Source organism: Benincasa hispida, chromosome 10, assembly GCF_027475165.1.
Source record: "Benincasa hispida cultivar pf3 chromosome 10, pf3_genome.v1.1, whole genome shotgun sequence".
Lineage (NCBI taxonomy): Eukaryota > Viridiplantae > Streptophyta > Magnoliopsida > Cucurbitales > Cucurbitaceae > Benincasa > Benincasa hispida.
The window spans coordinates 51,395,442-51,422,839 of NC_143487.1; the positions used below are offsets into that span (position 1 = coordinate 51,395,442).

General features: G+C 35.7%; 2 protein-coding genes and 1 non-coding gene across 3 annotated transcripts; 2 read left to right on the forward strand and 1 right to left on the reverse strand.

The window, feature by feature from the left end:
- The first annotated feature begins 1,875 nt into the window (after positions 1 to 1,875).
- On the forward strand, positions 1,876 to 7,723 carry LOC120088490 (putative LRR receptor-like serine/threonine-protein kinase At2g16250). The gene is made up of 4 exons (XM_039045832.2): positions 1,876 to 4,735; positions 5,337 to 5,465; positions 5,771 to 5,793; positions 6,822 to 7,723. The coding sequence occupies exons 1-4, from the start codon at positions 2,799 to 2,801 to the stop codon at positions 7,427 to 7,429; spliced, it is 2,697 nt and encodes an 898-aa protein (XP_038901760.1). The 5' UTR covers positions 1,876 to 2,798; the 3' UTR covers positions 7,430 to 7,723.
- A 12,964-nt stretch (positions 7,724 to 20,687) lies between these two features.
- On the reverse strand, positions 20,688 to 20,759 carry TRNAQ-CUG (transfer RNA glutamine (anticodon CUG)). The gene has a single exon. It is a non-coding gene; the product is annotated as a tRNA-Gln (tRNA).
- Positions 20,760 to 21,553: 794 nt separating this feature from the next.
- Positions 21,554 to 26,388, forward strand: LOC120088674 (cyclase-associated protein 1-like). Its single transcript, XM_039046093.2, has 10 exons — positions 21,554 to 22,160; positions 22,986 to 23,154; positions 23,238 to 23,302; positions 23,732 to 24,056; positions 24,161 to 24,308; positions 24,398 to 24,507; positions 24,587 to 24,642; positions 24,725 to 24,781; positions 24,987 to 25,130; positions 25,717 to 26,388. The coding sequence occupies exons 1-10, from the start codon at positions 21,888 to 21,890 to the stop codon at positions 25,801 to 25,803; spliced, it is 1,434 nt and encodes a 477-aa protein (XP_038902021.1). The 5' UTR covers positions 21,554 to 21,887; the 3' UTR covers positions 25,804 to 26,388.
- Positions 26,389 to 27,398: the final 1,010 nt, after the last annotated feature.

Here is a 27,398-nt window from a genome sequence, read left to right on the forward strand (position 1 = left end):
AGATAACTATATGTTGAATTGCAAATGTAGTTCCTAAATTTTAAATAGGTCACCGAGTTTTGAATTTTGTATCTTATAAATTTCTAGCAAATAAAACATTTTAAAAATTCATTATAAAACTGAAAAGGCTAAAATCTTATAACGCATAAAATTTACTGAAAAACGAATTTGATAAAGGCAAATTAGATCCCAAATTAAAATTGTTCGATTAGAGGCTAAAAGATGTTGGACACTTTTCGGAGGTTTAATAATTTTATTAGACAAAATATAACTCAACATTAAATTAATATAAACTCGTTCTCTTGAGATGGGGGGTTAAATTTCCACACACGAAGGAAAAAAAAAGTTATAGCCTTAAACTTACTTTTGAGGTTGTATTAATTAAAACTTTAAACTAATAATTATATCAATTAAAACCATAAAACTTTCATAATTATATTAAGTTAGAACTTCCATTATAAATTCGTTTTAAAACCATTAATGCATAACATATGCTTATTTAAATACATTGATTAATGTAAATTAGAGAGCCATACAAGAATCATATAGATAATATCCATTTTTTAAAATTAAATTTAAGGGGTGAGATTTTTGGAGAAAATAACTTTATTTCAGCAATTTAAAAATCAGGTACTGATAGCTATAAACCATCGATAAATTGTCAAAACCTTTAAAATTTAAATTAATACAAGTTTATAGTAGAAATACATATCAATTTATACCACTAAACTTTAGGACTGTTTTCAGATAAAGAAAAATGAGCAAACTTATTTACAAATATAATAGACCGCGATATGCCACGATAGACACTATCACTGTACATTTTGTTCTACTTGAAAATATTTCAGCAGTTTTACCATTTAAAATAATTACTTTAAACTTTAGGATTACAACTAGGGGTGTTCAAATATCCCGACAATCTAAATAATCCGAACTATCTAACTCGAAATGTAAAGGTTGGGTTGTGTTAGTTTTGTTTTTAGGTTCGTTGGGTTATTTTATTATTTTTTTAATTTTTGTTGGGTTGGGTTGGATCGTGGGTTGTTAAAAAAAATTGGGTTGACCAAACCCAACCCGAATTTTATATATATTTCTCTTTGTTTAAAGTCTGAATACTCTGTATTGATTAGCTTGTGAATTTTTGATATTTTTTTTCTTTTAAAATTGTTATGATATTTATCTTTGTTTAAAATTTACAATAAATATCATAAATATTTGGTATTTAGATTCGAATTTGATGAGATTTGAGTTATTAGTGTATACAAATTTATATATTTTTAATTAAAAAGAAAAGAATAAGTTATAACCTGACAACCAAACCCGAATTTTAAGGATTGAGTTGTAGACTTTATTTAGGTCCTTTGGGTGGCCAACCCAACTAACTCAAATTTTCAAGTTGGTCCAAAAAACACATCAACCCAATCAAACCTATGTACACCCTAGTTATAACAATTTAATCTATATATTAATAATTGTATCAATTTAACTTTAAACTTTTGTAAATTTATTAATTTACACCCTCTACAATGTTCTATTTAGAAAAATCTCATGTGAGACTTATAATTATATCGATTAAGTTTCTAAACTTTCATAAACCGATGAATTTAGATTTTTAGTCATAATTTACTTTGAGAATCGTCATGTATTTACTTTAATCATTTATTTTGTAGAAGAATGATTTTAAAAGATAATCGTGATAAAATGTATAATTCAACATATGACAGTTTAATTGACCCATATCGTAAATTTTATATTAATGTATTTACAAAAAATTTACATTTTAATGGATACAACCTCAAAATTAATTTTTTCCCCCTTTTTTTAATCGTGATGTTTTGAATCCTAAAAAAGCTCTCGTATTACAGTGGTATCGTCACTTCACCCTGTCGCTTCCATGTCACAGGGAGAGAGATGTACCATCAACAAACATGGGAAACAGTGAGAGAGATTCAAAAAATTCCATTAACTTAATTCTTTCTTCCATTAAAAAAGAGAGAAGAAGAAGAAGAAAGAAAAAGTGGAAACCCCAAAAAATTTCTTAAAGAAAAGAAAAAGCTCAATCAAAAGCAAGCAGGAAAGGCAAGCGGGTTTGTGGTTTTTGGGGCTAAGCTGTAGTGGTAGGCGCCATAGCCGAAGGTCAAACAAACCCCACTTCCCCAAAAGTGATTTTTCTCACACTCACAGTCTCTTCCACCTCGCCGCTGCCGGACCCGCCGTGCTCCACCACCACCACCGCCGCCCCATTTCACTCTCTTTCTACCCTTTTACTTTTCCATCTCTTTATTGTTTCACAAGAATTGTAATTAAGAGAGAGAGAGAGAGAGAGAGAGAGAGAGAGACAGCGCAGTTTCTCTTGACCGAAGATCTCTATTAAAAAAGGGAGAAAACAAAACTGTGTTGTTTGTCAATTTTTTAAGTTTCCCCTTCTTCCTCTCTCATTTTTTTTCAGTTTTTTTTAACCCCTTTTGCTGTCTCTCTCTGTCTTTTCAATTTGTCAAACTACCCATTTTCAGGAACTGAAAGAAGAGGTTTCTGTGATCGAGCTGAAGAGGAAAAAGAGGTAAAGGGTTTTTGTTTTCTCTCTGTTTAACACTTGTTTTATTTATTGAGAGAGTGTGAGTTTTGAAGATAGAGAGAAAGGGGAATGCAGTTTTCTGTAATGGGTTTGTGTAACTTTAAGCAATTTGATTATGGTCAAACGTATGAGGATTTGGTGAAAGGGATTTTGAGATAAGGGGAAGATTGAAGGGACTTTGGATCTACAGCTTTTTTGGGTTCATGAGCTGTGGTGGGAGGATATGCGAAACGTAATATGTTTCACGTTCTTGCCCTTGTTGTTGTTGCTGTGTTTTGAGCCTACATTTCAACAGCTGAGTTTGAGAACTGAACGTGTAGCTCTTCTCAACCTCAGATCGTCTTTGGGTTTGAGGAGCAAGGACTGGCCCATCAAAGCTGACCCTTGCTCTGTTTGGAATGGTATACAATGTCAAAATGGTCGAGTTGTTGGGATCAATGTTTCTGGATTTCGAAGGACTCGGATTGGTAGTCGAAACCCACAATTTGTTGTTGATGCTTTAGCTAATTTGACTCTTCTTCAGTCTTTTAATGCTTCTAATTTCTTGCTTCCGGGAGTAATTCCTGATTGGTTTGGTTCAAGTCTCAAGTCTCTGCAAGTTCTTGATCTTCGTTTTTGTTCTATCCTTGGTCCTATTCCATTGAGTTTTGGAAATTTGGCAAATCTAACCAGTTTATATCTGTCCAATAACGAACTCAACGGGACTATTCCTGCAAGTATTGGTCAACTTATTCAACTTTCTGTGCTTGATCTTTCGCATAATGAACTCACTGGATCTATTCCTTTGTCTTTTTCATCTCTTGGGAACCTTTCTTTCCTTGACCTTTCTTCAAATCGTTTAGATGGGTCAATTCCCACCCTCATTGGGTCCATTAGGCAGCTTCAGAATTTGAATCTTTCCAGCAATAATATTAATTCTTCATTGCCTGCTTCACTCGGGGACCTGGGTAGATTGGTAGACCTCGATCTCAGTTTCAACAAATTGTCCGGGCTGCTACCGCAAGATTTGAGGAGCATGAGCAGGTTGCAGAGAATGGTAATTGGGAATAATTTACTTGGTGGATCATTGCCGGAAGATTTATTTCCTTCTCTTAGGCAACTGCAGGCATTGGTTCTTAATGACAATGCTTTTACTGGTGCAGTCCCCGACGTATTGTTCTTGATGCCTGGATTGCGTCTTCTCGATATCTCTGGAAATAATTTCACTGGTATGCTGCCTAATTCAAGCTCAGCTTTGAATTCAACCGGTGGAACATTGAATATATCTCGAAATATGTTTTACGGTAGCCTCATGCCTGTTATAGGAAGATTCAGTGCTGTTGATCTATCTGGAAATTATTTTGAAGGCAGAGTTCCAAACTTTGTGCCAAGGGATGCATCTCTTGAGAGTAATTGTCTTCAAAATGTATCCAGTCAGAGGACATTGGCCGACTGCTCCGCATTTTATACTGAAAAAGGCCTTAGTTTTGATAATTTTGGCAAACCGAACTCTGTACAACCTCCTTTAACAGAAAAATCTGGCAAGAACAATAAAAGGGTAATCATATTAGCCAGCGTTTTAGGAGGGGTTGGATTTATTGTCCTTCTAGTGTTGCTGGTAATGCTACTGTTTCTATATATTGGTGGCAAGAGAGCGACCGGAAATCAAAGGGGGGTTAGTGTGGGACCAATACCCACTGGCAGTAGTGAACCGCCTCCAGGCCTATCGATTAACTTTGCAAGTTTAGGTGACGTTTTTACAGATAAACAGCTTCTTCAGGCTACTGGTGGCTTAAGTGATGAGAACTTAATCAAACTTGGCCACTCTGGGGATCTATTTCGTGGTGTCTTGGACAATGGGGCCAATGTTGTCATCAAAAAGATCGACTTGCGGACGGTTAAAAAGGAAACTTACCTAGTGGAATTGGATTTGTTTAGTAAGGTGTCACATACAAGATTGGTTCCCCTTTTAGGACACTGCCTAGATAATGAGCATGAGAAGTACTTGATTTACAAATATATGCCAAATGGAGACTTGGCGAGTTCCTTGGTCAGGAAAACTAATGGTGATGATGAAAACATACAATCTTTGGATTGGATAACAAGGCTTAAAATTGCATTAGGAGCTGCAGAAGGTCTTGCTTATATGCATCATGAATGTTCTCCTCCGCTCGTACATAGGTACTTAGAAGCTTTAATTATTGCCTTCTCTCTTTTGAGTTTTATTGACGTGTATAATATCAATTGCTTGAGTTAACTTATCATCGTTTTGCGACTTTCATGGATGAGATCAGCATATGGGTGATTGGTCTACTATTATCTTTTTCGTTTTGATACAGTCATTATCTTGTTTCTCTTATTCTTTAGATATATTCTAATAGTGAATTTAGTCACTCTGACCAAATTTATCAGTAAACAAAAGTTCAGCTCTGTTATCATTTAAGTATTGTTCTTATCATTGCTATTCTTTGATGGAAACATACGCTGTTGTTAGTAATGAAAGAAAAAACCACTAGAAAGCATAAGAATTACAAGGAAGGTTCCCCAGCCCTTGGTTATCCATTAACAAGGGGTAATTATAGAAGGATTTTGCCGCGTGAACTCAAAGTGAGATGTTAAAATGAGTCAAATCTCAAAGCTCTTCTCCTGTTTCTATTTAAATCCATGGAAGGTGTTTTTTTTAACTTAACATTATATTGACTTCTCTGCACTTGTTGATGACAAGAAAATATACTGATGACAACTGACACCTTAGTAACATTTTTTTTTTTGGTCATTGAAGAGATGTTCAAGCTAGCAGTATACTTCTTGATGATAAATTCGAAGTCCGACTCGGGAGCTTGAGTGAAGTTTGCGCCCAAGATGGGGACAGCCACCAGAATCGAATTTCCAGGTTGCTTCGGTTGCCACAGTAAGTATTCACCTTACCTGATAAATATTCCCTTGACTTTTCTCCCCAGGACTACCTCAAATGAAGGTTATTTTCAAGTAATTAGGATTCCTGTTCCTATCTTGTCAGCAAAATTCATCACTTGTTGCTTTAACTCCAGGATATCAATATGATCTAAGAAATGAAACATTATATTTCTCCTCATTACAATTTTTTACTTCCTATGATCAAAATATGGAGTATTTCAAATCCATTTTCTCATTCTAGCCTAAAAAATATTTGTTATTTCAAGTATGTAATAATCATTCTCTCTTTAAAATGTGCAGGTCATCAGAGCAAGGTTCTTCTGGTATGTTCAAACTTACATTTTGTTTTCCACTCGAGACTAAAGATTTTACTTTGCCATGCTTGACTTTAGAACTACGTTTCACAGAAAAAGAAATCTCTATTATTTATGCTTCACAGGTTGTAATGGTGTGGGTGTTTAACACTATTGTATTTGTAAGAATTCACTATTTACCATTAAAATAGGGAAAAAATACCTTTTTAGTCCCTATGTTTTGGGTTTAATTTCCATTTGGTCCGTAAGTTTCAAAATGATACACTTTTAGGTCTTAAGTTTTGAGTTTGCTTTCAATTTAGTCCCTAGGTTTTAAAATATTACAATTTTACCCTTGAAGTTTGAATTTAGTTTCAATTTCGTCCCTAGGTTTCAAGATTTACCCTTTTGACCTCGATTTTTCACTAAATACTATTAATTAATTAAAAATTATTATGAAGTGAAATGTTGAATAAGTAGTGAAACTTAATGAATTATAATTTTTTTTAATTCATTTAAATTAATCAATAGACTTTAATTGATAATTAAGTCTGAGAGTGAGTATTTAGTAAAAACCAGGATTAAAAGTGTAAATTTTGAAATCTAGGGACCATATCGAAACAAAACTCAAATCTTAAAGGGTAAAATTGTAACATTTTGACATCTATAGAATAAATTGAAACCAAACTTACAATTTAAGGACTAAAAGTGTAATATCTTGAAACCTAGACACTAAATAGAAACTAATTCCTAAATATAGAGACAAAAAAATGTACTTTTTCCTTTAAACTATGTTGGGTACTGTACATATGAGGTCGACTTGATCGAGCAAATCTTCTGTGAATGGAAATTTGATGCATTCTTCTGTCAAAAACACAAGTTTGGAAATGCATCGAGTTTCTGTTGAGGTCGAGTTGTCCTGCTACATTGACAGCAGAATGACGAATTTGTATTGAATCTGAAATATATATATAGACTTTAATGATTTAGTCTGAAATTGGCCCCATATTTGAAACTGTCTTGAATCTAAGATCCCTTTCTTAAATGGAAATTTGTAGGCTCTCAAACATCAGTATGTTCCTACGATGTTTACTGCTTTGGGAAGGTGTTATTAGAGCTAGTGACTGGCAAGGTTGGCATCAGTGCTACCCCAGATACCCAATTGAAGGAATTTTATGATCAAACATTCCCATACATCAGCATCCATGACAAAGAAATGGTGAGCAAAATCATCGATCCGAACCTGATTTTCGATGAAGATTTTCTGGAGGAAGTGTGGGCTATGGCTGTTGTTGCGAAGTCATGCTTGAACCCGAAGCCTTCAAGACGACCGCAGATGAGATACATCCTAAAGGCTTTGGAGAATCCTTTAAAGGTAGTGAGAGAAGAAAGTTCAGGTTCAGCAAGGCTGCGAGCGACTTCTTCACGAAGCTGGAATGCAGCTTTGTTTGGGAGCTGGCGGCAGAGCCTATCGGATCTAACGGTTCTACCAGCTGCCACAATGTCAAAGGCAGTGGGAGGTAGCTTCAAGCAGTCAGGAACTTCAGGTTCACAAGGTAGTGGCCAGAACAACAGCGGTGAAGCTTCACGGAGAAGGCACTCGAAAGAGATATTTCCAGAGCCACCGGATGAGCAAGGTGAGAGAGCAGAGTATCATTACCAGTAAAGAAAATTCATTGATCTTGATTCTTTGTCAATAACAAACACAGCAGGCATCCAAATTAAGAGAGCCTGAGAACTGCTCGACTCGTCGGGTTTTCCTTTCGGGTTTTGTAGTTGGAGAGGGCGGCGGACACCCTGAGCTCTTTCTGCCATGGAAAATTGTCAATTCTTTGAGAAATGTATGGGTTTTTTTTGTTGGTGATTTTATGTTTTGTAGTAGAAGGCATGGCCTTCAGGCTTTATATAGGCTTATCTGGTTCTTGTTTGTTCCTATTATTATTTTATACCTTTTTTTGTTTATCTTTTTTTTTTCTTTTCCCCCCCTCTATTTATTTGATTTTAGGTTTAGCCTTTTTTGGGAATGTAAATTGATAATTGTGATTGTTTACTTGCCAATAAGAAAAAGGAATTGTTCTCTACGTAGCACAAAAAATGTTTTGTTATGAATATTTTGTTTTACCCAGCAAATTAGGGTTCAACGTGGAGTCCTTTTTTTTTTGTTATACCATAAAAATTACATAAATGCCAATAATAAGATTTTAAAATATTTAATTATATTTGTTAGTTCGGCTAATTCAAACATAATTTAGTGAAAAGAGTAGTAATTACTATCTGGTATCTAATAGATCATTAAAAATATTTAATATGTCCATGTTTTGACACATTTTTACTAAGAAAAAATCAATCGATTTATTGGATGTAAAATTGAATTTTTTATCCAATAAAATCCTAAACTTTCAATTTTGTGTCATTATCGTGAATTTTAAATAAAGAAATGTTAAAAATGTCTCAAGAGCTTATTAAACACAAAATTAAAAATTCAATAACTTATTAGACACAAAATTAAGAGTTTAAGGATCTTTATTAGTTACTTTTTAGAGTTCATGGACATTAAATATAAAATCGAAAGTTTAGGGACATGTTTGTCATTAGATCTGTTTGCTCGAGGTTTTCAAATAAATGTGATTTATGGAGTTGAACTTGTTTATGTAGATTTATGCGACTGTGATTCAATATCTAACACTTCACTAGGGGGATGAAGCATCTGAGTGTTCTTGAACTAGAAGTTTTGGAAGAATGTATCGTATCTTCAAATGATTACCTTCAAGGATAGTTCAATCTTTAGAAACTCAAGGATTTATTATACTTGATGAATTCTCACTAACTTTTCTCCAGAGGTTTTAATTTTTTAACCCAAAATAAAGTAAGAATTCCTCTATTTATAGGGTTGGAATTTTTACACAAAAATCCTCTTGGTACAATATATTTCATAAATATCTTTAAATTAAAAAATTTTCGCGAAAAACTTTTAGAGATAATTTTGGACAATTTTACCTTTCTTTCCATTTTTTAATATATCCATTTTCCCCCTTATGGAGCCACCTTTTTATGGTCATTAATGAGTTTTTTTGTCTTTTTTTGTTGTTTATATAAATATTCATTTACATTTTAATGCATTTAACAAGTGATTAGTGAAATTTTCTTTTCCTTAATTATAATTGTGTTGTTTAACCAGATTTAGTTCGCCTTTGTTGATTTGTCTTCTTCATTCAATTGCATAATTATTATTTCCAACATTTGTTTTTCCGTTTTTTATGTATACATACGAGACTTATTTCAAATATACATGAGGTTTGTTCGCACGAGGTTTCCGGAGAAATATGTTTCGTGGAGTTGAACTTGAGTTGGTGTTGATATTGGAGTTGATTTGATGCGATGTGGTTCGATCTCTAATATTTGATCCTCTGATTCTCTCTCAGTTGGGTGAATATGCTTGACTTGGAAAAGGAAAGCACCGAACGTTCTTGAAGTAGAAGTCTTGGAAGCTTGGAGTAGAAGTCTTGGAAGAGTATTTGTGTCTTCAAAGGTCTTCTGCCTTATGAGAGTGCAGCTTCAGGAGTCTTGGAAGCTTGAAGTAGAAGTCTTGGAAGAGTATTTGTGTTTTCAAATGTCTTCTGTCTTATAGGAGTGCAGCTTCAGGAGTCTTGGAAGCTTGGAGTAGAAGTCTTGGAAGAGTATTTGTGTCTTCAAAGGTCTTCTGCCTTATAGGAGTGCAGCTTCAAGAGTCTTGGAAGCCTGAAGTAAAAGTCTTGGAAGAGTATTTGTGTCTTCAAAGGTCTTCTGCCTTATAGGGGTGCAGCTTCAAGAGTCTTGGAAGCCTTAAGTAAAAGTCTTGGAAGAGTATTTGTGTCTTCAAAGGTCTTCTGCCTTATAGGAGTGCAGCTTCAAGAGTCTTGGAAGCCTGAAGTAAAAGTCTTGGAAGAGTATTTGTGTCTTCAAAGGTCTTCTGCCTTATAGGGGTGCAGCTTCAAGAGTCTTGGAAGCCTTAAGTAAAAGTCTTGGAAGAGTATTTGTGTCTTCAAAGGTCTTCTGCCTTATAGGAGTGCAGCTTCAAGAGTCTTGGAAGCCTGGAGTAAAAGTCTTGGAAGGGTATTTGTGTCTTCGAAGGTCTTCTGTCTTATAGGAGTGCAGCTTCAGGAGTCCTCTGCTTGTTAGTGAATTCTCTCTGGGTCTTCTGAGTGTAGAAAATGTTGCCCCCCCAAATGAAGAGAACTTCTCTATTTATAGAGTTCTCAGGTGGGCTTCGTGCGCTTGGTTAGTCCATGGGCCTGACTCTTTGGCCCAATTAGTTGGTTTTGGGTTTGATCTGGAATGTGGGTCCAATTCGACTTTTTTTGTAGTTTGGACTTTAAGCCCAAATAGTAATATCAAATTGGACTAATTTAATCTCATCTGATTCATCCACGTGACGTCATCGAAATTTGTCTTCAATTCAATTCGGCACATGTGTCAACTTCTAATTGGACCCAAAGTCAATGATTTAGAAATTCGTCGTTAATTTAGCAAACGACATGGTGACTTGTGATTTGTCCAAAATTTCTCATTCAACAAATGCCCCCATTTCGAGATTTATGCACGTATATGGGTGGATGAATCTCGAAAAAAAATGTAATTTGAGATCAAAGTATGATTTTTTGACTCTTTTAATTTGATGCATCATCATGATCAAAATATGAGAATTTAGCTCAAAATTTTGATTTGAAATCTTGTTCGTTTGACACACTTTCGCTAAGTAAACTTTAATTTGAACTAAAGTAGAATTTATGTTCCACTTTAATTGCAAATTTAATTTAATTCGAATTCGGAATAGAATTTGGGTTGAAATTGAATCTTGATCAATTTTGGTTTGAGATAAAAATTTGGGATATGTTCAATTTTACTTGGAAATGAGTATAGAAACTAAAGTTGATTTAAATTTGAGATAAAATTTAGAATATAGCCAAATTTTGACTAGGCATTTTATTCATAACTCAATATCAAGGTTAACCATTCGAATATTGATAAAATTTGAGATATGGCCAAATTTTAATTTGGGATGGATTTGACATTTATCTCACCCGATTTGGCTGGCTTGAATTTATAATAAAATTTTGGATTAGAAGCTTTAGACTGAGATTTGGAATAATAGTTGATTTTAATTCCAATTTGAATGGAATATGAATTTGAACTTAAATGGAAGAGATTTTGAAGAGCCAACGTATTGGAAGACAACCTTACTAGCGAGATCAGGCCATTACCAGCGATACCAAGCCATTATCAGCAAGATCAGGCCATTACTAGTGATACCAAACCATCACCAGCGAGATCGTGGGAGAGAGCAAGATCAGCGAAAGCATTTCGAGCGAGATTGTAGGAGAGAGCGACACCAGCGAGAGCGAGATCGTGGGAGAGAGCGAGATTTTGGAGAGAGCGACACTGGAGAGAGAGCGAGATTGTGAGCGAGAAAATGGGAGCGAGTGAGAGTGGAGAGAGTGACACTGGAGAGAGCGACATTGGAGAGAGCGAGATCGTGGGAGAGAGTGAGATCAGCGAGATTGTGGGAGAGAGCGACGCCAGCGAGAGGAGTTCAAGCGAGATTCTCCCTTTTTATTATTATTATTATTAATAATTTTTTTCTTTCTTTTTTTTTTAATCTCAGGCAGTTGTCTGTTTTGTGGCTAGCGATACTAGCCTTAGTGAGATTTCCTTCTCCATACTGTTGGCTTATGCCAGATTCTCTCAAGTCTTAAGCTCAAAACTCCTCGCCGTTGAATCTGGGGATTCAAAACTTTACCGTGACCCCTAATTCCGGTAGCCTCCAATCGAGCATGATCTTTTTTGTCGACTTTTAACTAATTTCAACAAGAATCGGAATTCCACAACAAAATAAACAGTATTCAGTTCGAGTAACTCGTGATTTTATCAGATTTCAACTGATTAGTAGAAAAAATCCCATCAAACTTAGCTATATATACTGGCAGGACGCATGCTCTTCTTCATCTTGTAGTGTGATCTCTTTCGTTCTTACGTCCTTTGCAGTTTGAATTGTGATTCTCTTTCGATCTTACGTTCTTTACATCCTTTGTCAATCGGACTCGGATTACAAATCAGCCTTGAATTGCAGTAGGAAGCTATAAGTGAGGAGAAGGGATAAAGAAGGAAAGATGAGGAATTAGGGCTCTATTCCTTTTTTGTTTTCATATATATATATATATATATATATTTTTTTTTTTTTCTCTTTTTTTTACTAACTTGCCCCCCTACTATTTTTTTTTGTAGGAGTTACGGTGCAACCAAAGGAGCACAAAAAAACAAGTTTTTTTTTTTTTTTTTTTTTATTTTTTATTTTTTAATTTCATCGACCCGTCTTTGGTGCGCTCGTGTATCCTGATCATCATGGGAGGGGCCCCACAAAGGTTTACAACTCTCCCATTCGATCACCCTAGGTAGATCCCGAAAAGGTCTACTTTGTAGCAACATTCGTACATCCTGATCGTCATGGGAGGGGCCCTCCAAAGGCTTACAACTCTCCCATTCGATCACCCTCGGGAGGATCTCGGAAAGGTCTACCTTGTAGCACCGCTCGTGTATCTTGATCGTCATGGGAAGGGGCCCCGCAAAGGCATACAACTCTCCCATTCGATCACCCTAGGGAGGATCCTCGAAAGGTTTGCCTTGTTATGTTACTTCTTGATCAAAATTTGAAGATAAGAGAAGTATGCCATTGAGTATTTGAAGATGAGGCGGATATGCCATCAAACCTTGAAGATGAGAAGAATGTGCCATCAAGATTTTGAACGAAGTCAGGTTGGTTAGAGTCGATCTCGCGTACAAGGCGGAGCCAGACGGACCGAAGTTGTCCTCGCATATGAGGTGGAGCCGGATGGACTAGAGTCGTCCTCGCATATGAGGTAGAGCTAGACAAACCAAACTTGATCTCACAAATGAGGTGGAACCACACCCACATTTTTGGAGAGGAAGCGAAATCGCACCACGACTTTGAAGATGGAGCGAAGTCGCGTCATCAGTTTGGAGATGAAACGAAGCCACGCCACGACTTGGAGATGAAGCGAAGCCGCGTCATTAGTTTGGAGATGAAGCGAAGCTGCGTCATGATTTTGTAGATCGAGTCATTGAAGATGGAGCCGAGCCATGCACATCGACCTTGAACTTGAAGATGAAGCGGAGTCATACACACCGACCTTTAACTTGAAGATGGAAGTGGGGCCATGCATGCCAATTTTGAACTTAAAGATGGAGAGGCATGAACGAAGCCTTTGAACTTAAATATGGAGAAGCATCGATGAAGCCTTTGAACTTAAATATGGAGAAGTATCAACGAGACCTTCGCACTTGAGTTTGACAAAGCATCGACAATTTCTTCGCATTTGAGTTTGATGAAGCATGAAGCTTTGGCAGTAGGCTTGACTTTGTGACTTTGAGCATGAAGATGAAGCATCGATGGAGCCTCTAAACTTGAAGATGGAGGAGCGTATAAGTTTACTTTTAAAGAGGAAGCGAAGCGCAATCCACGTGTGTGCCTTTTAGTTACTGTGTTGGCTCCTTACGAGGGATGAACATCTTCAACCCATTGTGTTGCCCCTACTAGGGATGGACATCTTCAATATGAAGTGCCATTCTTTGATGGGGATGATCAACATCAATCTTATAGTATTATATGTAGGTGGTTGTGGTACCTCTTCTGATGGACTAAACTTAAATTTCTTTAAGTTTCCTTCGTACCTTTAAAGAAAGAGATTGAATCATGACGTAGTTCAAGTTTTTTTTTTTTTTTTTTTTTTTTTTTTTTTTTTTTTTTTTTTTTTTAACTGGACTGAACTTGAAGTTTCTTTCAAGCTGCCTATGTACCATTCTTAATGATAGGGATCAAGTCATAATGTAGTTCGAAGAGATTTTTTTTTTCTTTTTATGCGTGACTGAACTTAAATTTCTTTAAGTTGCCTACGTACCCTTTATAATGAAAGGGATCAAGTCGTAACGTAGTTCATACAAATTTTTTTTAGGCCGTTCACATTTTAAGCTCATGTGGGCTAGGAGCATCATGCAGTTTAGGCTCGTACGATGAGAAGCTTCTTCATTTAAACTTCAGAAGCTCTTATTTCATCATGGTTTTGATTATCCTCTTCATTTGTAGGATTTGTTAATATGATGAGTTTTGGCTTCACTATCAAGGAACCTTCTGTACTTATGTCAACAGAAAATTTCTTCTTCATGCGCGAAGGGACACAACTGTAAATCTTTTCGTCGTTGTTTTCTTCATGGAATGACGTTGGCTTCAAGATTTTCATCCTTCCTTTATGTTGATCGCTTGTTGTCTTGAGACGATCAAAAGCAGACGTTGAAGGTAGATCTTTCTTTGATGTGGATATACTTAGCCTTTTGAAGGCTGAAGTTCGAGCAGAAGTAGTCATTGGACATTGGTCTTCTTCTCCTCCGTGGCCACACTCAATCTTTGAAAAACTGAAGATCGAGCACTTGAAGGCTTAATATGATCGAAGACAGAAGTTCTTTGCTTCATTTCTTCTAAGTCTTTGACTTTTTCAACAGTCACATGATTGTTGTCGACTTCCACTATGCCAACAGTATGACATGCAATAACTTCTGATATTTCTCTGGATGATTATTGAGAAAGCTTCTTGAGAGAAATTCTGCCGAAGTTGCTGGCCGTCGGAATTGAGGGAAGTCTTTGTCTTCTTTCTTAGCAAGCTTAGGCTTTCGTGTCATCTTTTTGCCTTTCTTTTTATGAGTCTTGTTTCTTCTTCCATAGTTTCGATAGGAATGCGACTTTTTTTTAATGAAGTTTGGTTGTCTTCTCTTTCGATGAGTCACTATTATCCACCCTTTGTTGTCATCTTCAAAAAGCTCATCTTTCTTTACAGAATTTACTGTTTGAATCTCTTGTTGGAACCGAACAACTATAGGCTCGAATTCTCCAAACTAGATCGGACTTTTTCTTTGAGCATGGGACACAGACAGTATTGGAACATTTGAAGTCACCGCTACTGTAGCGTGATTTGTCTGAGCTACTTCATCCAAATCTAGTTCAATCTTATTTTCACGAGCCAACTTCATAATTCGTTCCTTCAGCACGAAGCACCTTTCAACTGGGTGACTAATGACCCGATGATACTTGCAGTAGTTAGGATAATCTATTTTTCCTTCTTATTCCGGTCGCTTGCATTCCGATAGCTGAATAAGTTGCTTCTCTAGTAGTTGCTCCAACATATCTGCCACATCAGAGTCAGGGAATGGATAAACCTTCTTTTGTTGTTCTTTAAGAGTTGGACGACGCTTCTCGCCCTCATTGTGTCTTCTTTCAAATTTTGTTTGTTTTCCTTTGGAGGAAAATTTCAGCGGAGTCACATGAATGACCATAGATTCTTTTGTGGCACTACCCACGATCTTTTCAGTGCCCTTGGCATCATTTTTGTATTTTCTCCTTTTAGAGACTAGGAAATCTTTAGTTCCTCTATTAGCAATGCTCAGCTCCATATCATGAGCACGTGTTGCCAGCTCCTCAAACGTACGAGGTTTTATCCTTTGTAGGATGTAGAGAAGCTCCCAGTGCATGCCTTGAGTGCACATCTCCACTGTAGATAATTCAGTAAGTCTATCTTTGCAATCCAGACTTAAAGCTCTCCATCGGTTGATGTAATCGATGACTGTCTCTCCCTTCCACTATTTGGTGTTTGTTAGCTTCATCATGTTGACAATACGCCTTGTATTGTAGAAGCGGCTCAGGAACTCCCTTTCTAGTTGTTCCCAACTGTCAATCAGTTTTGGCTCCAAATCAGTATACCAATCGAAAGCATTTCCTTTCAAGGTACGAACGAACTGCTTGACTAGCTGGTCTCCTCTGGTTCCTGCATTTTCACAGGTTTCAATGAAGTGTGCAACATGTTGTTTTGGATTGCCTTTTCCATCGAGCTGCTGAAACTTTGGAGGTTGATACCCAACTGGCATTCTCAGGTTATCGATTCTCTTGGCGTATGGCTTGGAGTACATAAAAGAGGTTTGCAACGGTCCTTCGTACTGAGCTCTTATGGAGTTTATGATCATATCCTGGAGCTGTTGAACTGACAGAGAGGCAACAGAGGTGGATTGTGGTGGCTGTAAGACAGTCTTTCCTTTGTCATTGGCTTTTGTAGTTGGGGATTGTCTTGATTTAGCAGTATCTCGAGCCTTTATCTGATCTCTTAAAGCAGCGATTTCATGATCTCGCTCCTCTACAGCTTCATTAGGAGATTTATCTTTACCTCCATCTTTGTCATGGTCGACTCAGTCGTTACGTCAGTCATCATGACAGACACTACATCAAATTGTGATTCTTTCTCTGACAATAATAGAAGCATAGTTTTCAAACAAGGGATTTTCTCTGATGACGATCCCGCCTTTAGGAAATTCTATCAGCTGGCCCCAGATTTCCTCCGTGATGACAGAGCTTATGTAAGTGTTGCTTGCGACGATAGCTTTGGATGCAACTTTCTTTGGTGCCATCTATAGAATTCTTGACTCGGATGACGAGAGAGAGATGAGAGGTAGAAATGTCCCACCAGGCGTGCCAATTTGTTCGCACAAGGTTTCCGGAGAAACGTGTTTCGTGGAGTTGAACTTAAGTTGGTGTTGATGTTGGAGTTGATTTAATGCGATGTGGTTCGATCTCTAATATTTAATCCTCTGATTCTCTCTCAGTTGGGTGAATATGCTTAACTTGGAGAAGGAAAGCACCGAACGTTCTTGAAGTAGAAGTCTTGGAAGCTTGGAGTAGAAGTCTTGGAAGAGTATTTGTGTCTTCAAAAGTCTTCTGCCTTATAGGAGTGCAGCTTCAAGAGTCTTGGAAGCTTGAAGTAGAAGTCTTGGAAGAGTATTTGTATCTTCAAAGGTCTTCTGCCTTATAGGAGTGCAACTTCAGGAGTCTTGGAAGCCTGAAGTAAAAGTCTTAGAAGAGTATTTGTGTCTTCAAAGGTCTTCTGCCTTATAGGAGTGCAGCTTCAGGAGTCTTGGAAGCTTGAAATAGAAGTCTTGGAAGAGTATTTGTGTCTTCAAAGGTCTTCTGCCTTATAGGAATGCAGCTTCAGGAGTCTTGAAAGCTTGGAGTAAAAGTCTTGGAAGAGTATTTGTGTCTTCAAAGGTCTTCTGCCTTATAGGAGTGCAGCTTCAGGAGTCTTGGAAGCTTGGAGTAGAAGTCTTGGAAGAGTATTTGTGTCTTCAAAGGTCTTCTGCATTATAGGAGTGCAGCTTCAGGAGTCTTAGAAGCTTGGAGTAGAAGTCTTGGAAGAGTATTTGTGTTTTCAAAGGTCTTCTGTCTTATAGGAGTGCAGTTTCAAGAGTCTTGGAAGCTTAGAGTAGAAGTCTTGGAAGAGTATTTGTGTCTTCAAAGGTCTTCTGCCTTATAGGAGTGCAGTTTCAGGAGTCTTGGAAGCTTGGAGTAGAAGTCTTGGAAGAGTATTTGTGTCTTCAAAGGTCTTCTGCCTTATAGGAGTGCAGCTTTAGGAGTCTTAGAAGCTTGGAGTAGAAGTCTTGGAAGAGTATTTGTGTCTTCAAAGGTCTTCTGCCTTATAGGAGTGCAGCTTCAGGAATCTTGGAAGCTTGAAGTAGAAGTCTTGGAAGAGTATTTGTGTCTTCAAAGGTCTTCTGCCTTATAGGAGTGCAGCTTCAGAAGTATTGGAAGCTTGGAGTAGAAGTCTTGGAAGAGTATTTGTGTCTTCAAAGGTCTTCTGCCTTATAAAAGTGCAGCTTCAGAAGTCTTCAGGAGTCCTCTGCTTGTTAGTGAATTCTCTCTGGGTCTTTTGAGTGTAGAAAATGCTGTCCCCCAAATGAAGAGAATTTCTCTATTTATAGAGTTCTCAGGTAGGCTTGATGGGCTTGGTTGGTCCATGGGCCTGACCTTTGGGCCCAATTAGTTGGTTTTGGGTCTGATGTGGAATTTGGGTCCAATTCAACTTTTTTTTTTTTTTTTTTTTTTTTTTTTTTTTTTGTAGTTTGGACTTTAAGCCCAAATAGTAATATCAAATTGGACCAATTTAATCTCATCTGATTCATCCGTGTGACGTCATCGAAACTTGTCTTCAATTCAATTCGAGACATGTGTTAACTTCTAATTGGACCCAAAGTCAATGATTTAAAAATTCATCGTTAATTTAGCAAACGATGTTGTGATTTGTGATTGGTCCAAAATTTCTCATTCAACAAGGTTATTTCAAATGCATTTAGAAGAAGCACAGACCTCAAGTTGTTATATAATATATATTCCATATTTTAGTTTTAGTCTCGTTTTTTTTTAGTTATATATTTCACATATTCGGTCATACATACACATTTTTATTAGTTATTTTGAAAATACATACCTTATATTATATGCTACAAATTAGATCATAAACTAAGATAAATAGCATCATCAAATTATGTTAAAAAACAAACTAAACTCGTAGGGTTCAAATTCTTAAGATAATACTCTGGAATGTGTTAGTAATTTCCCCCTACAATATATATACCGATATTTGATTGTATATTTAATATATATTGTAGAGGAATATCATTTGAATATATAATATACAGTCGAATATCATAGACTAACTGGTATAAGTTTAAACTATAGTGGTAGTACTGCAGCCGAAACCATGGTGGTTTATGTTGCTTTTTCAGTGACATTTCGATTGAAGGAACAAACTGAGGTTGAGGAATATTATTTGAGATTTTGGAAAGAGAAACTGTTGAAGAATCTGATATGAGATTTGAAGGGCAAGAAGAAGAAGATGATGAAGATATAGTGATGATTCAAGAGATGAGTTTCCAGTTTTGGCCTCACATGTGGAACTCCTTGCTGGATTGGACTAGAGTTGATGTGAGCGACCAAATATTTTGTAACGAAGTTTTTGGCTGTGGTGTCATAGCAACAACAACCATCATCATCGGTCAGAAGTTGAAGAAGATTCATGAAGAAAAATGAGGATGCGTAGATTGGAGAAGAAGAAGGGGGAATTTTTTGGAGTCGTTTGGATTAGGAATTGGGAATTTGGAAAGGATTACATTGGGTGCATGGATATGCGAAAGCCTAATCCACGCATGGACGGAGAGGAGATATACAAAATCCTAGGCTATTTTCTTTTATAAAAATAATGGATTTGGCCTTAATAGTAAATACACCATGACATTAGTGAAAATTTGTAGTCTATTGAGCTATTTCTGAAATAAATGGATTGTAGAAAATAATGGTGTAATATGGACCTATAATTAAGGCCTTTTATATAGAAAACCCTAGAGAGTTTGCATAAGATAATGTGGTTTTGGGTGGGCCTTTGGGCCCAATTATTTAGATTTTGGATTTCGTTTGTCTTCGGGCCAAAAGAGACTATTTTTGGGCTCAATCAAAACTGTGCTCAAATATTATGACCTAGTTGGACCTGTCCATCTTATTCAATCCAATGGTCATGACGAAAACATGTAACCTTATAGCAATTCGTTAATTTCTTGTCTTTAATTTTAATATGGGGCACATATCGACTTATAATTAGCCAAAACCAAATAATTTGTGATTTTATCATAAAAATGACGTGAAAATTTATGATTAGTCCAAAATTTCTCATTCAATAATAATATTTACGCATGAATTTTCTAGATTGTCATTAAGGGGTTGTTTGGGGCACTGAGATTATATAGGATGTGGGGAGTTCGGATGTCTGAAGAGTTTTGATCGAGTATGTTCAAGTATTGAGGTGATATATGATACACAGAAGAAAAATGACGATGAGATACGAAACACGTTCCGAAAATGGGCCCACAAACTATTAAAATCGGTGAGATAAAATAATGGGTCTCCAAACATATAAGATGTGAAGATATATCATCTCATGTTGAGTCCCTAAACCACCCTTAAAAGTTAAGTTTGTTGGTATGATACTTTTTAAAATTTAGAGACAAGATAGACACAAATAGTTCAGGAACCAAAGTCATAATTAAACCATTACAATATTTTACTCCAATAATCCCCAAATCAATTCCAGTGTCCTCCAAACTATATGCTGCCATTTTTAGAACTCGCCACCATGTCACATTTTTATCTACTTCAATGGAGAAGTCAATGAAATAGTTGTTTAGTATAATTTAAAAAATTAAGGGTTAAAAAGAATTTTGAGTACATATTTCAATTTAAAACAAATATTATCTAAAGCACAATCTTTTTTTTTTTAATAAAAATTAAGAAATGTAAAGTAACGTTGTTTTCTTTATTAGAACACGTCTCTTTCTCTCTCTTTTTTAATTTGTTTTTTTGAACATAAAATTTTATTTTGAAAAAAAAAATTAAACAAACCACCCCGAACTATTAGGTAGGTTACGATTACACATATGAACTCAATTTAATCCATTATCTCTCAATTTTTTTGGTTAAATACTTAAATTAACATTTATTTATGGATAACTCACACATGAACAAGGAGGACAAACTTGCCATATTTAAAAAGATAAATGGAGAGAGATTCAAACGTTTAGAAGATGAAGATTGAAGGCCATTCACTGTTCAGTTTAGTAGATGTTTCAAAGTCATGTCATAGATTTAAGGTGATTATATTAATTAGATTGTACGGGCTTTTTAAACATACTTTTAGAGAGAATAGATAAAGTTTTAAAATTATTTTTTTAATTTAAAAACAATAAAAAATTAACTTTATGGACCTATTAAACATATATTTGAAAATGTAGAAATAAAAATATAAATCTTAAAATTTTAAAGACTAAATGTATATATTCTTAAAAATTCTAGGATTAAAAAGTTAGATTTTGAAAACCGGACCAAGAATACATAGTTTTCAAAATTGAACTTAAAAAAGGTCATTTTCCTAAAAAAAGGAAAGGAGTTGAACCAAATACTTTGTTTAGGACGCACAAAATGCAAAAATCCTAAGAAAAATCAAGAAATAAAAAGGTCCCATCGAGATTTGAACTCGGGTTACTGGATTCAGAGTCCAATGTCCTAACCACTAGACCATGGGACCGCAGATGTTAATTAACTCACCAATTATTAATATATAACAAATCATTATGTTCGAAGTTTTTTTTCAAGCATGAAAACTAACCTTTTGTTAATGTCACAGAGTACTATCACATCAGGGATGTCTCTTCCAGATAATCTAAGCTCTAATGTAATATATATTTTGTTAAGAGTCAATATATAGATTTACATGATTCATCAATAATGTATTAGCTGAATAGAGGGAGAATAACTTTATTACGTGACAATGAAATGAGCTAGTGCTAAATTTTTTTAAGAAGGATTAAATGCTCACTTCCAAACTAAGTCTTCAAGCCAAAGAGTTGGTCAGAGAATGCTTACTTCCAAGATTTTTCACTTTGGCTTGAAGATTTAGCTTCGAAGTGAATGTTTAATTCTTCTTGATTTTTTTTAAGATCTAACTCAACCATTTATTTTCTTATTAGAGAGTTTACATAATGTATTTCTCCAAACTTTAGGATCATAAATGTAAACACTAGTCAATGAGACTCCAAATTTGGTCATTTGAAGTACCACATACCAAATTCAAGATGTTCTAACATATTTCGATCGCAATTTTTTTAAAAAAATGAATGATCAGATAATTGATGATTAAAAATGAAAAATGTGTTAAGGGGACTTTGGCCATTTCGCAACGAATGAGACATTCTTGATGTAAACAGAAAATTAATTATGATTAAACTTTTAAAATTTGATCATTTTGCATTAAACTCGCTGTTGAGTCATCCGTACAAAAATCTCTTAATTATTTTCATCCGCCACACACCAATTACAGCCAAAAACAGCTTTCAATCTGCCACGCGTCCATCTCACCGCCGGAGCTCGAACCCCCTTCAGATGGGAACCGGCAAATCATCCTCCTTTATTCATCACACACAAAAGAGTATCCTCTTTCTTCCACTCCTCAACCAAACCCCCAAACCCCAAAATTCCAAATTATTATATTACCCAAAAGAAATTTGACCCCCACACACCAAACCCATTTGTCATCACCACCACTTTTACTCATTCCAATCACTGAAACCACCCACCATTGTTTGTCTCTCAGATCTGAGCTTTTCTTCTTTCCCACATAGGGAAAGACAGATACACTTCTGGGTTCCAACCAATTATGGATGAGAAGCTGATTCAGCGGTTGGAGTTGGCTGTAGCTCGGCTTGAGGCCTTGTCTACTGGATTCCGGCCCGGTGGTGCACCGGAGAGTGGCGAGGATGCGGTGACTGACCCCTCGATTCTTGCTTTTGACGATCTGATGGGGCAGTACTTTGCAAGGGTTTTAAGCGCCGCGGAGAAAATTGGGGGGCAGGTTCTTGAGGCAACTAAGATATTGAAAGAGGCCTTTTCTGTTCAGAGAGAGCTTCTCGTTAAGGTCAAGCAAACTCAGGTTGGTGATAAACTCTGTTTTAGAGTAATGTAAAGCTGCAGCATTCTTGATTCAAGAGGCAAATTCATTTTCTCCTTAAGTTGCTTGTTTCTGTCTCCTAATTACTTTCTCGTTCCTATGGGATTGGTTGTAAGCTGTGTTTTATCAATCGGGGGATTAATATTTTCTATTTAGTAGGTAGTGGGAATGGTAGTGAGAATCTTGGATGATTGGTTAGGAAACTACTGACTCGTGTTGAGATGCTTTGTGGAAGGGAATGTTTTTGGTGTAATGAATTAGCAATATCAGTTATCTAACAGTTAACTTATGTCTAAGCCTTGCATTCTACTTTTAATTTTTGTTAAGTTTTGTACCAGGCTTCTATTTTGGTTGGAATAAGTGACGAGGATGAGCCATAGTGGGGTAATGGCTTTGAATTTTGATTACCAATGTGCTTATGTTGTGAATGCATAGATACCTTCTAATCTCTTTACAGATCTCAATTCTGGATTAGTAGATTGTTTAGCAGTTTAAGTTTGTACTACTGGTAGTTTGATTTGAAGCTGAAATTCTGTAGTCCTTGAATGTTAAAGAAGATAGAGCCTTTTCATGGAAGGTTTGCTAGACTTTTGTGTAGTTTGCTCTTGCTGACTTCTCTGAAATTTCATTGGTGTTCATGAATGTTATATTGCTTGTTATTTTAGAAACAATAACGGGAAGGAACAGAAAGGACTGAACATTCGAAGAAATTATGTATCTAAAAGAGTGCCTAGTAATAACTTTCAATAGAAATTTTCGGGTGAAGTTCGTTGCTCTGAAGTTCAATTTGTTTATCTTGTGTTTCAGAAACCTGACTTGGCAGGCTTAGCTGAATTTTTGAAGCCATTGAACGAAGTTATTATGAAAGCAAATGCACTTACAGAGGGAAGAAGATCTGATTTCTTCAACCATTTGAAAGCTGCAGCTGATAGTCTATCTGCTTTAGCTTGGATTGCATTTACTGGAAAAGACTGTGGTATGAAATGTAGTTGAGTATATCCACGTTGGAATGTGTGTAATTCCAATTCATTCCATTTAATTGGTTCTTGATTTTTCTAGGTATGAGCATGCCTATTGCCCATGTTGAAGAAAGTTGGCAAATGGCTGAATTCTACAACAACAAAGTAAGCTATTGTTTCCTTAAAATTTGTAGTTTATTGGTAAAATCTATTTAGTCCTCCTTGCACAAAAAGCGAAGGCATGGCACAATAGGGTGTAGAATCTACTTTACATTAGCACAAAACATCTAAGCCATCTAAAGAGTCTTTTCTATTAACACAGCCAATATTTTGTTGCAGGACATTGGAATCCATTGACCTTGCCATTATTAGTATGAATGAATTACATATTTTGATTACTTATATTTGATACTTGTCAGAGATTTGATCTAACATGCTATGCGCTAGCCACAATTCTTATAGTTATAGTGCTATAGAACTTTGCATTTTGTTCTAGAGTCCATTCTGATCTATCTTATTTAGACTTTGTTCAGTGTTCTCTTTCATGAATAAAAATTAAATAAATGGTCTACTTCCGACCTGTTCTGCATTCAGGTTCTTGTAGAGTACAGAAACAAAGATCCAAATCATGTTGAATGGGCCAAAGCTATAAAGGAGCTCTATTTGCCAGGTTTAAGGGACTATGTCAAAAGTTTTTATCCTTTGGGCCCAGTATGGAGTGTTACTGGGAAAAAAGCTGCTTCTGCTGCTCCTAAAGCTTCTCCTCCTAAAACATCAGCGCCAAGTGCGCCGGCCCCACCTCCACCCCCTCCAGCTTCACTATTCAGCTCTGAACCTTCTCAGGCTTCATCATCTAAGCCAAAAGAAGGAATGGCTGCTGTTTTCCAAGAAATTAATTCTGGGAAGCCTGTGACTCTAGGTATTGCTGTCTCTAATTTTAGAAATGTGCTCTGTTCTCTTGTGTTTTTAAACTGTCCCCTTCACTATTATTTGAACATCTCTAAGCACTTCCTCTACCACTAGGTCTGAAGAAAGTCACAGATGACATGAAAACCAAGAACCGTGCAGATAGAGTTGGCATTGTGGGTTCTAGTGAGAAAGGCGGTCGTACATCCTCTCCTTCGTTTTCCAAAACAGGTCCTCCAAAGTTGGAACTTCAAATGGGTCGAAAGTAAGTTTTACTTTCTGTTGTTACAAATAATATATTGATGACATCAGGTATCCTTCTTACTCTTTCTATTTATTTATTTATTTATACAGGTGGGTTGTGGAGAACCAGATTGGAAGAAAAAACTTGGTGATTGATGATTGTGATGCTAAACAATCGGTATATATCTTTGGATGCAAAGATTCAGTTTTGCAGATTCAAGGTAACATTGTATCTCACGATCAGTTTACTTGCCCCTCTCTTCTGATCGCTCATGGAAAATTAATATTTCCACCTTGCAGGGAAGGTCAACAACATAACAGTTGACAAGTGTACAAAAATGGGAGTTGTATTCACGGTCAGTATGCGATATTAGGTGAAATGTGATCCTTTCTCAACGACAACCTCCATAGATTAATCTTTTTACTTGTATTTTGCAGGATGTTGTGGCTGCATTTGAGATAGTAAATTCCAATGGGGTTGAAGTACAATGTCAGGTACTACGTTCTACATCGTCTCTTAAGCTAATGATTACATTTTTCTCGAATCTATGCACTATATAGCTTTGACTTTTAATGAAGTAGTCCTGGTGTTTTAAATATATTATATGAGAAGATAGGGTATATAGTTGCTGATAAAATTTTTAGTTTTAAAGCCATGGATTTGCTAAGAGTTCATTATTTTATTTGCTGATTATTCAAGGGTTCTGCTCCAACTATTTCCGTGGACAATACTGGAGGCTGTCTATTATATTTAAGCAAAGAATCTTTGGGGACATCCATTACAACTGCCAAGTCAAGTGAGATCAATGTTTTGGTTCCTGATGCAGGGTCTGATGGTGATTGGGTATGGTCCCTGTGTGCCCACCTGCTTCATGATCTTGATTTTCTTTTGTCAGTTGATCAAATTCTTACACAGATGTATTCATTTTTCCCATTTCTGCTGTTCAATTTATTGAGGAATATATTCGTTTCTGTTTCCCATTCAAAGAAGAAAAAAAGGAAAACTGTTCACTTTTGCTTTTCAAGTAGTGGTAAAGTTCTTTGATTCTGGTCCTTGAAAGCATTCTCCTTTTGTCATGTGCAGTTTGCCAGTCGTGTTAGGGAATTTTCCAATTAGCAATTTCCTCGAAGCCTTGTGCTTCCAATTTAATTATTAAATTCCTAAAAATAAAATTGTTTTCTGTATTCATCTTGATGATTAGGCCTACAAAACTGCTTACAAATGAATTTGATTCCATAGAACGATCATATTGCATGTATGCATAAAGATGCATACTTTATGCTACAGAGTCAAACTTTGTGAAATATTTCTAAGATTAACCAATGCTGATTTCTCATTAAAAAAATGCTTTGACTCTGCCTCTTTGCTGGTTGAACTTGTAAAATACATTATAAACTTTAACATGGATGTCCTTGTTCTATCTCTATAGGTGGAGCATGCTTTACCGCAACAGTTCGTTCATGCATTTAAGGATGGTCACTTCGAAACCACTCCAGTCTCTCACTCAGGAGGGTGAATTTCAGTTTTAACAGATTCTCTCTTTTCTTCATTTATATTTTATCTATTTCCTTGAATGGATGGAGAGTGGCTTTTGTTTCCATTTTCCCCCCTTGATTCAATTGTCACAGTAAATTACATCTGGTGGTGCTTGATAGTGTCTTATTTCATTGGGTATTTGTTTTCCTCTTTTTCTTTTCAAAAAGTTTGGATTTCATCTTTTAAAGGAATTTCGGCAGTGTTCGTGGGACGATACGTCGTGTAATGAAGTTCTGGTTTTCCTTGTTTGTTCTGTAATGAGAATCTGTCAACTTCTACTTTGGATTTGAGAAGAAAACAGAGAAATCTCTTCCCTCCCTCCTTGTTATGCATTGTTTTGGCCTTTACCTGCAGTTTGAGAAATTGGCAAGCAGACCCAGAATGAGTTTAGGAGGAAGAAAGTGGTGCATGAAGTAGGAAGCAGTTACACTAAATATTTAAGATGTTTTGAGAGTGTAAGGCTATATTTTCTGGGTATGAAAAATGTTGTATTCTGTTGAAAGTGTTGAATGTTACTTTCAAAACGGCATTGATGAGAGTTGATTTAACGAAATGTTCCAAAGTATCTCTCTGTCTCGTTTGGTTAAAAGTTAGAATGCTCTTTTTCATGTGTATTCTCGATTATGGATAATCTTGCAGGTGTGTTTGGCTCAAGGAGTTCATAGATCCTATGACGGTCAAATAGACCTCATAACTAAATAACATTTCAGATTTAACAACTCTACTCCTTACACAAACGTCCTAGTTTAACTGATGTATAACATGTATGAGGAAATATATTTAATTTTTAAAAATAAATCACAAAAAACGAAATAGTTATGAAATAGAGTATATGAAACTAAGTTGTATCTCAACTCGAAATAAATTGCCATGCTAGGACTATGTTTAGTACATACTTTTAGTCTGAGCAAGTTTGAGTTCATAAAACGGTTTTCGACATCAAAACTATGAACATAAATAAATTTATTAGATACCATATTCGTAATTAAAATTAACAGTTCGTTGACATTATTCTTTTCCAATAACTTTAGTTTTTCCTACATTAGTTCAAGTATAAAATAAAATATTTGGAGGTGGACTAAAATAAAATTAACTATATAATCTTTTTAAAATCATGTTCCAATAGCAAATATAAATAATGTGGTTAAATATCTAATTTAGTTTCTATTGTTTGGATTTTTCTTTAAATTGATCTCTATAGTTTAAATTTTCAATTTGGGGTCTTTTTGTTTTTACGTTTATAATGTTTGAGACAAAAGAAAATGTTTTTTTTTAAAAAAAACTCATTTTTATTTAAACGTTTTTGATAAAAATTGATTAAAATAAGCCTCAAAAACTATTTTGAGTGGTAGTCAAACATTCCAATTTCTTTCAAATTGACCTATTTTTTAAATTAAATACTTAAAAATGTATTCCAAATATACCATAAATTGTAAAATAATGGCATAATCTAACATTTATATACATGACGAAAGAAGATGGACAAAATTATTCTAGAAATTCTATGCCTATATATATGATCTAGCCTCAAATGTTTGAGTATTTATTTTCAAGAAGTTTAGAGTACTTTTTTTT

Coding starts and splice junctions, on each gene's coding strand:
- LOC120088490 (XM_039045832.2), top strand. CDS start 2,799: ATGCGAAACGTAATATGTTTCACGTTCTTGCCCTTGTTGTTGTTGCTG. Junction 4,736..5,336: donor TCTCCTCCGCTCGTACATAG/GTACTTAGAAGC, acceptor TGGTCATTGAAG/AGATGTTCAAGCTAGCAGTA. Junction 5,466..5,770: donor AGGTTGCTTCGGTTGCCACA/GTAAGTATTCAC, acceptor TAAAATGTGCAG/GTCATCAGAGCAAGGTTCTT.
- LOC120088674 (XM_039046093.2), top strand. CDS start 21,888: ATGGATGAGAAGCTGATTCAGCGGTTGGAGTTGGCTGTAGCTCGGCTT. Junction 23,303..23,731: donor CTGAATTCTACAACAACAAA/GTAAGCTATTGT, acceptor TTCTGCATTCAG/GTTCTTGTAGAGTACAGAAA. Junction 25,131..25,716: donor CAGGGTCTGATGGTGATTGG/GTATGGTCCCTG, acceptor CTATCTCTATAG/GTGGAGCATGCTTTACCGCA.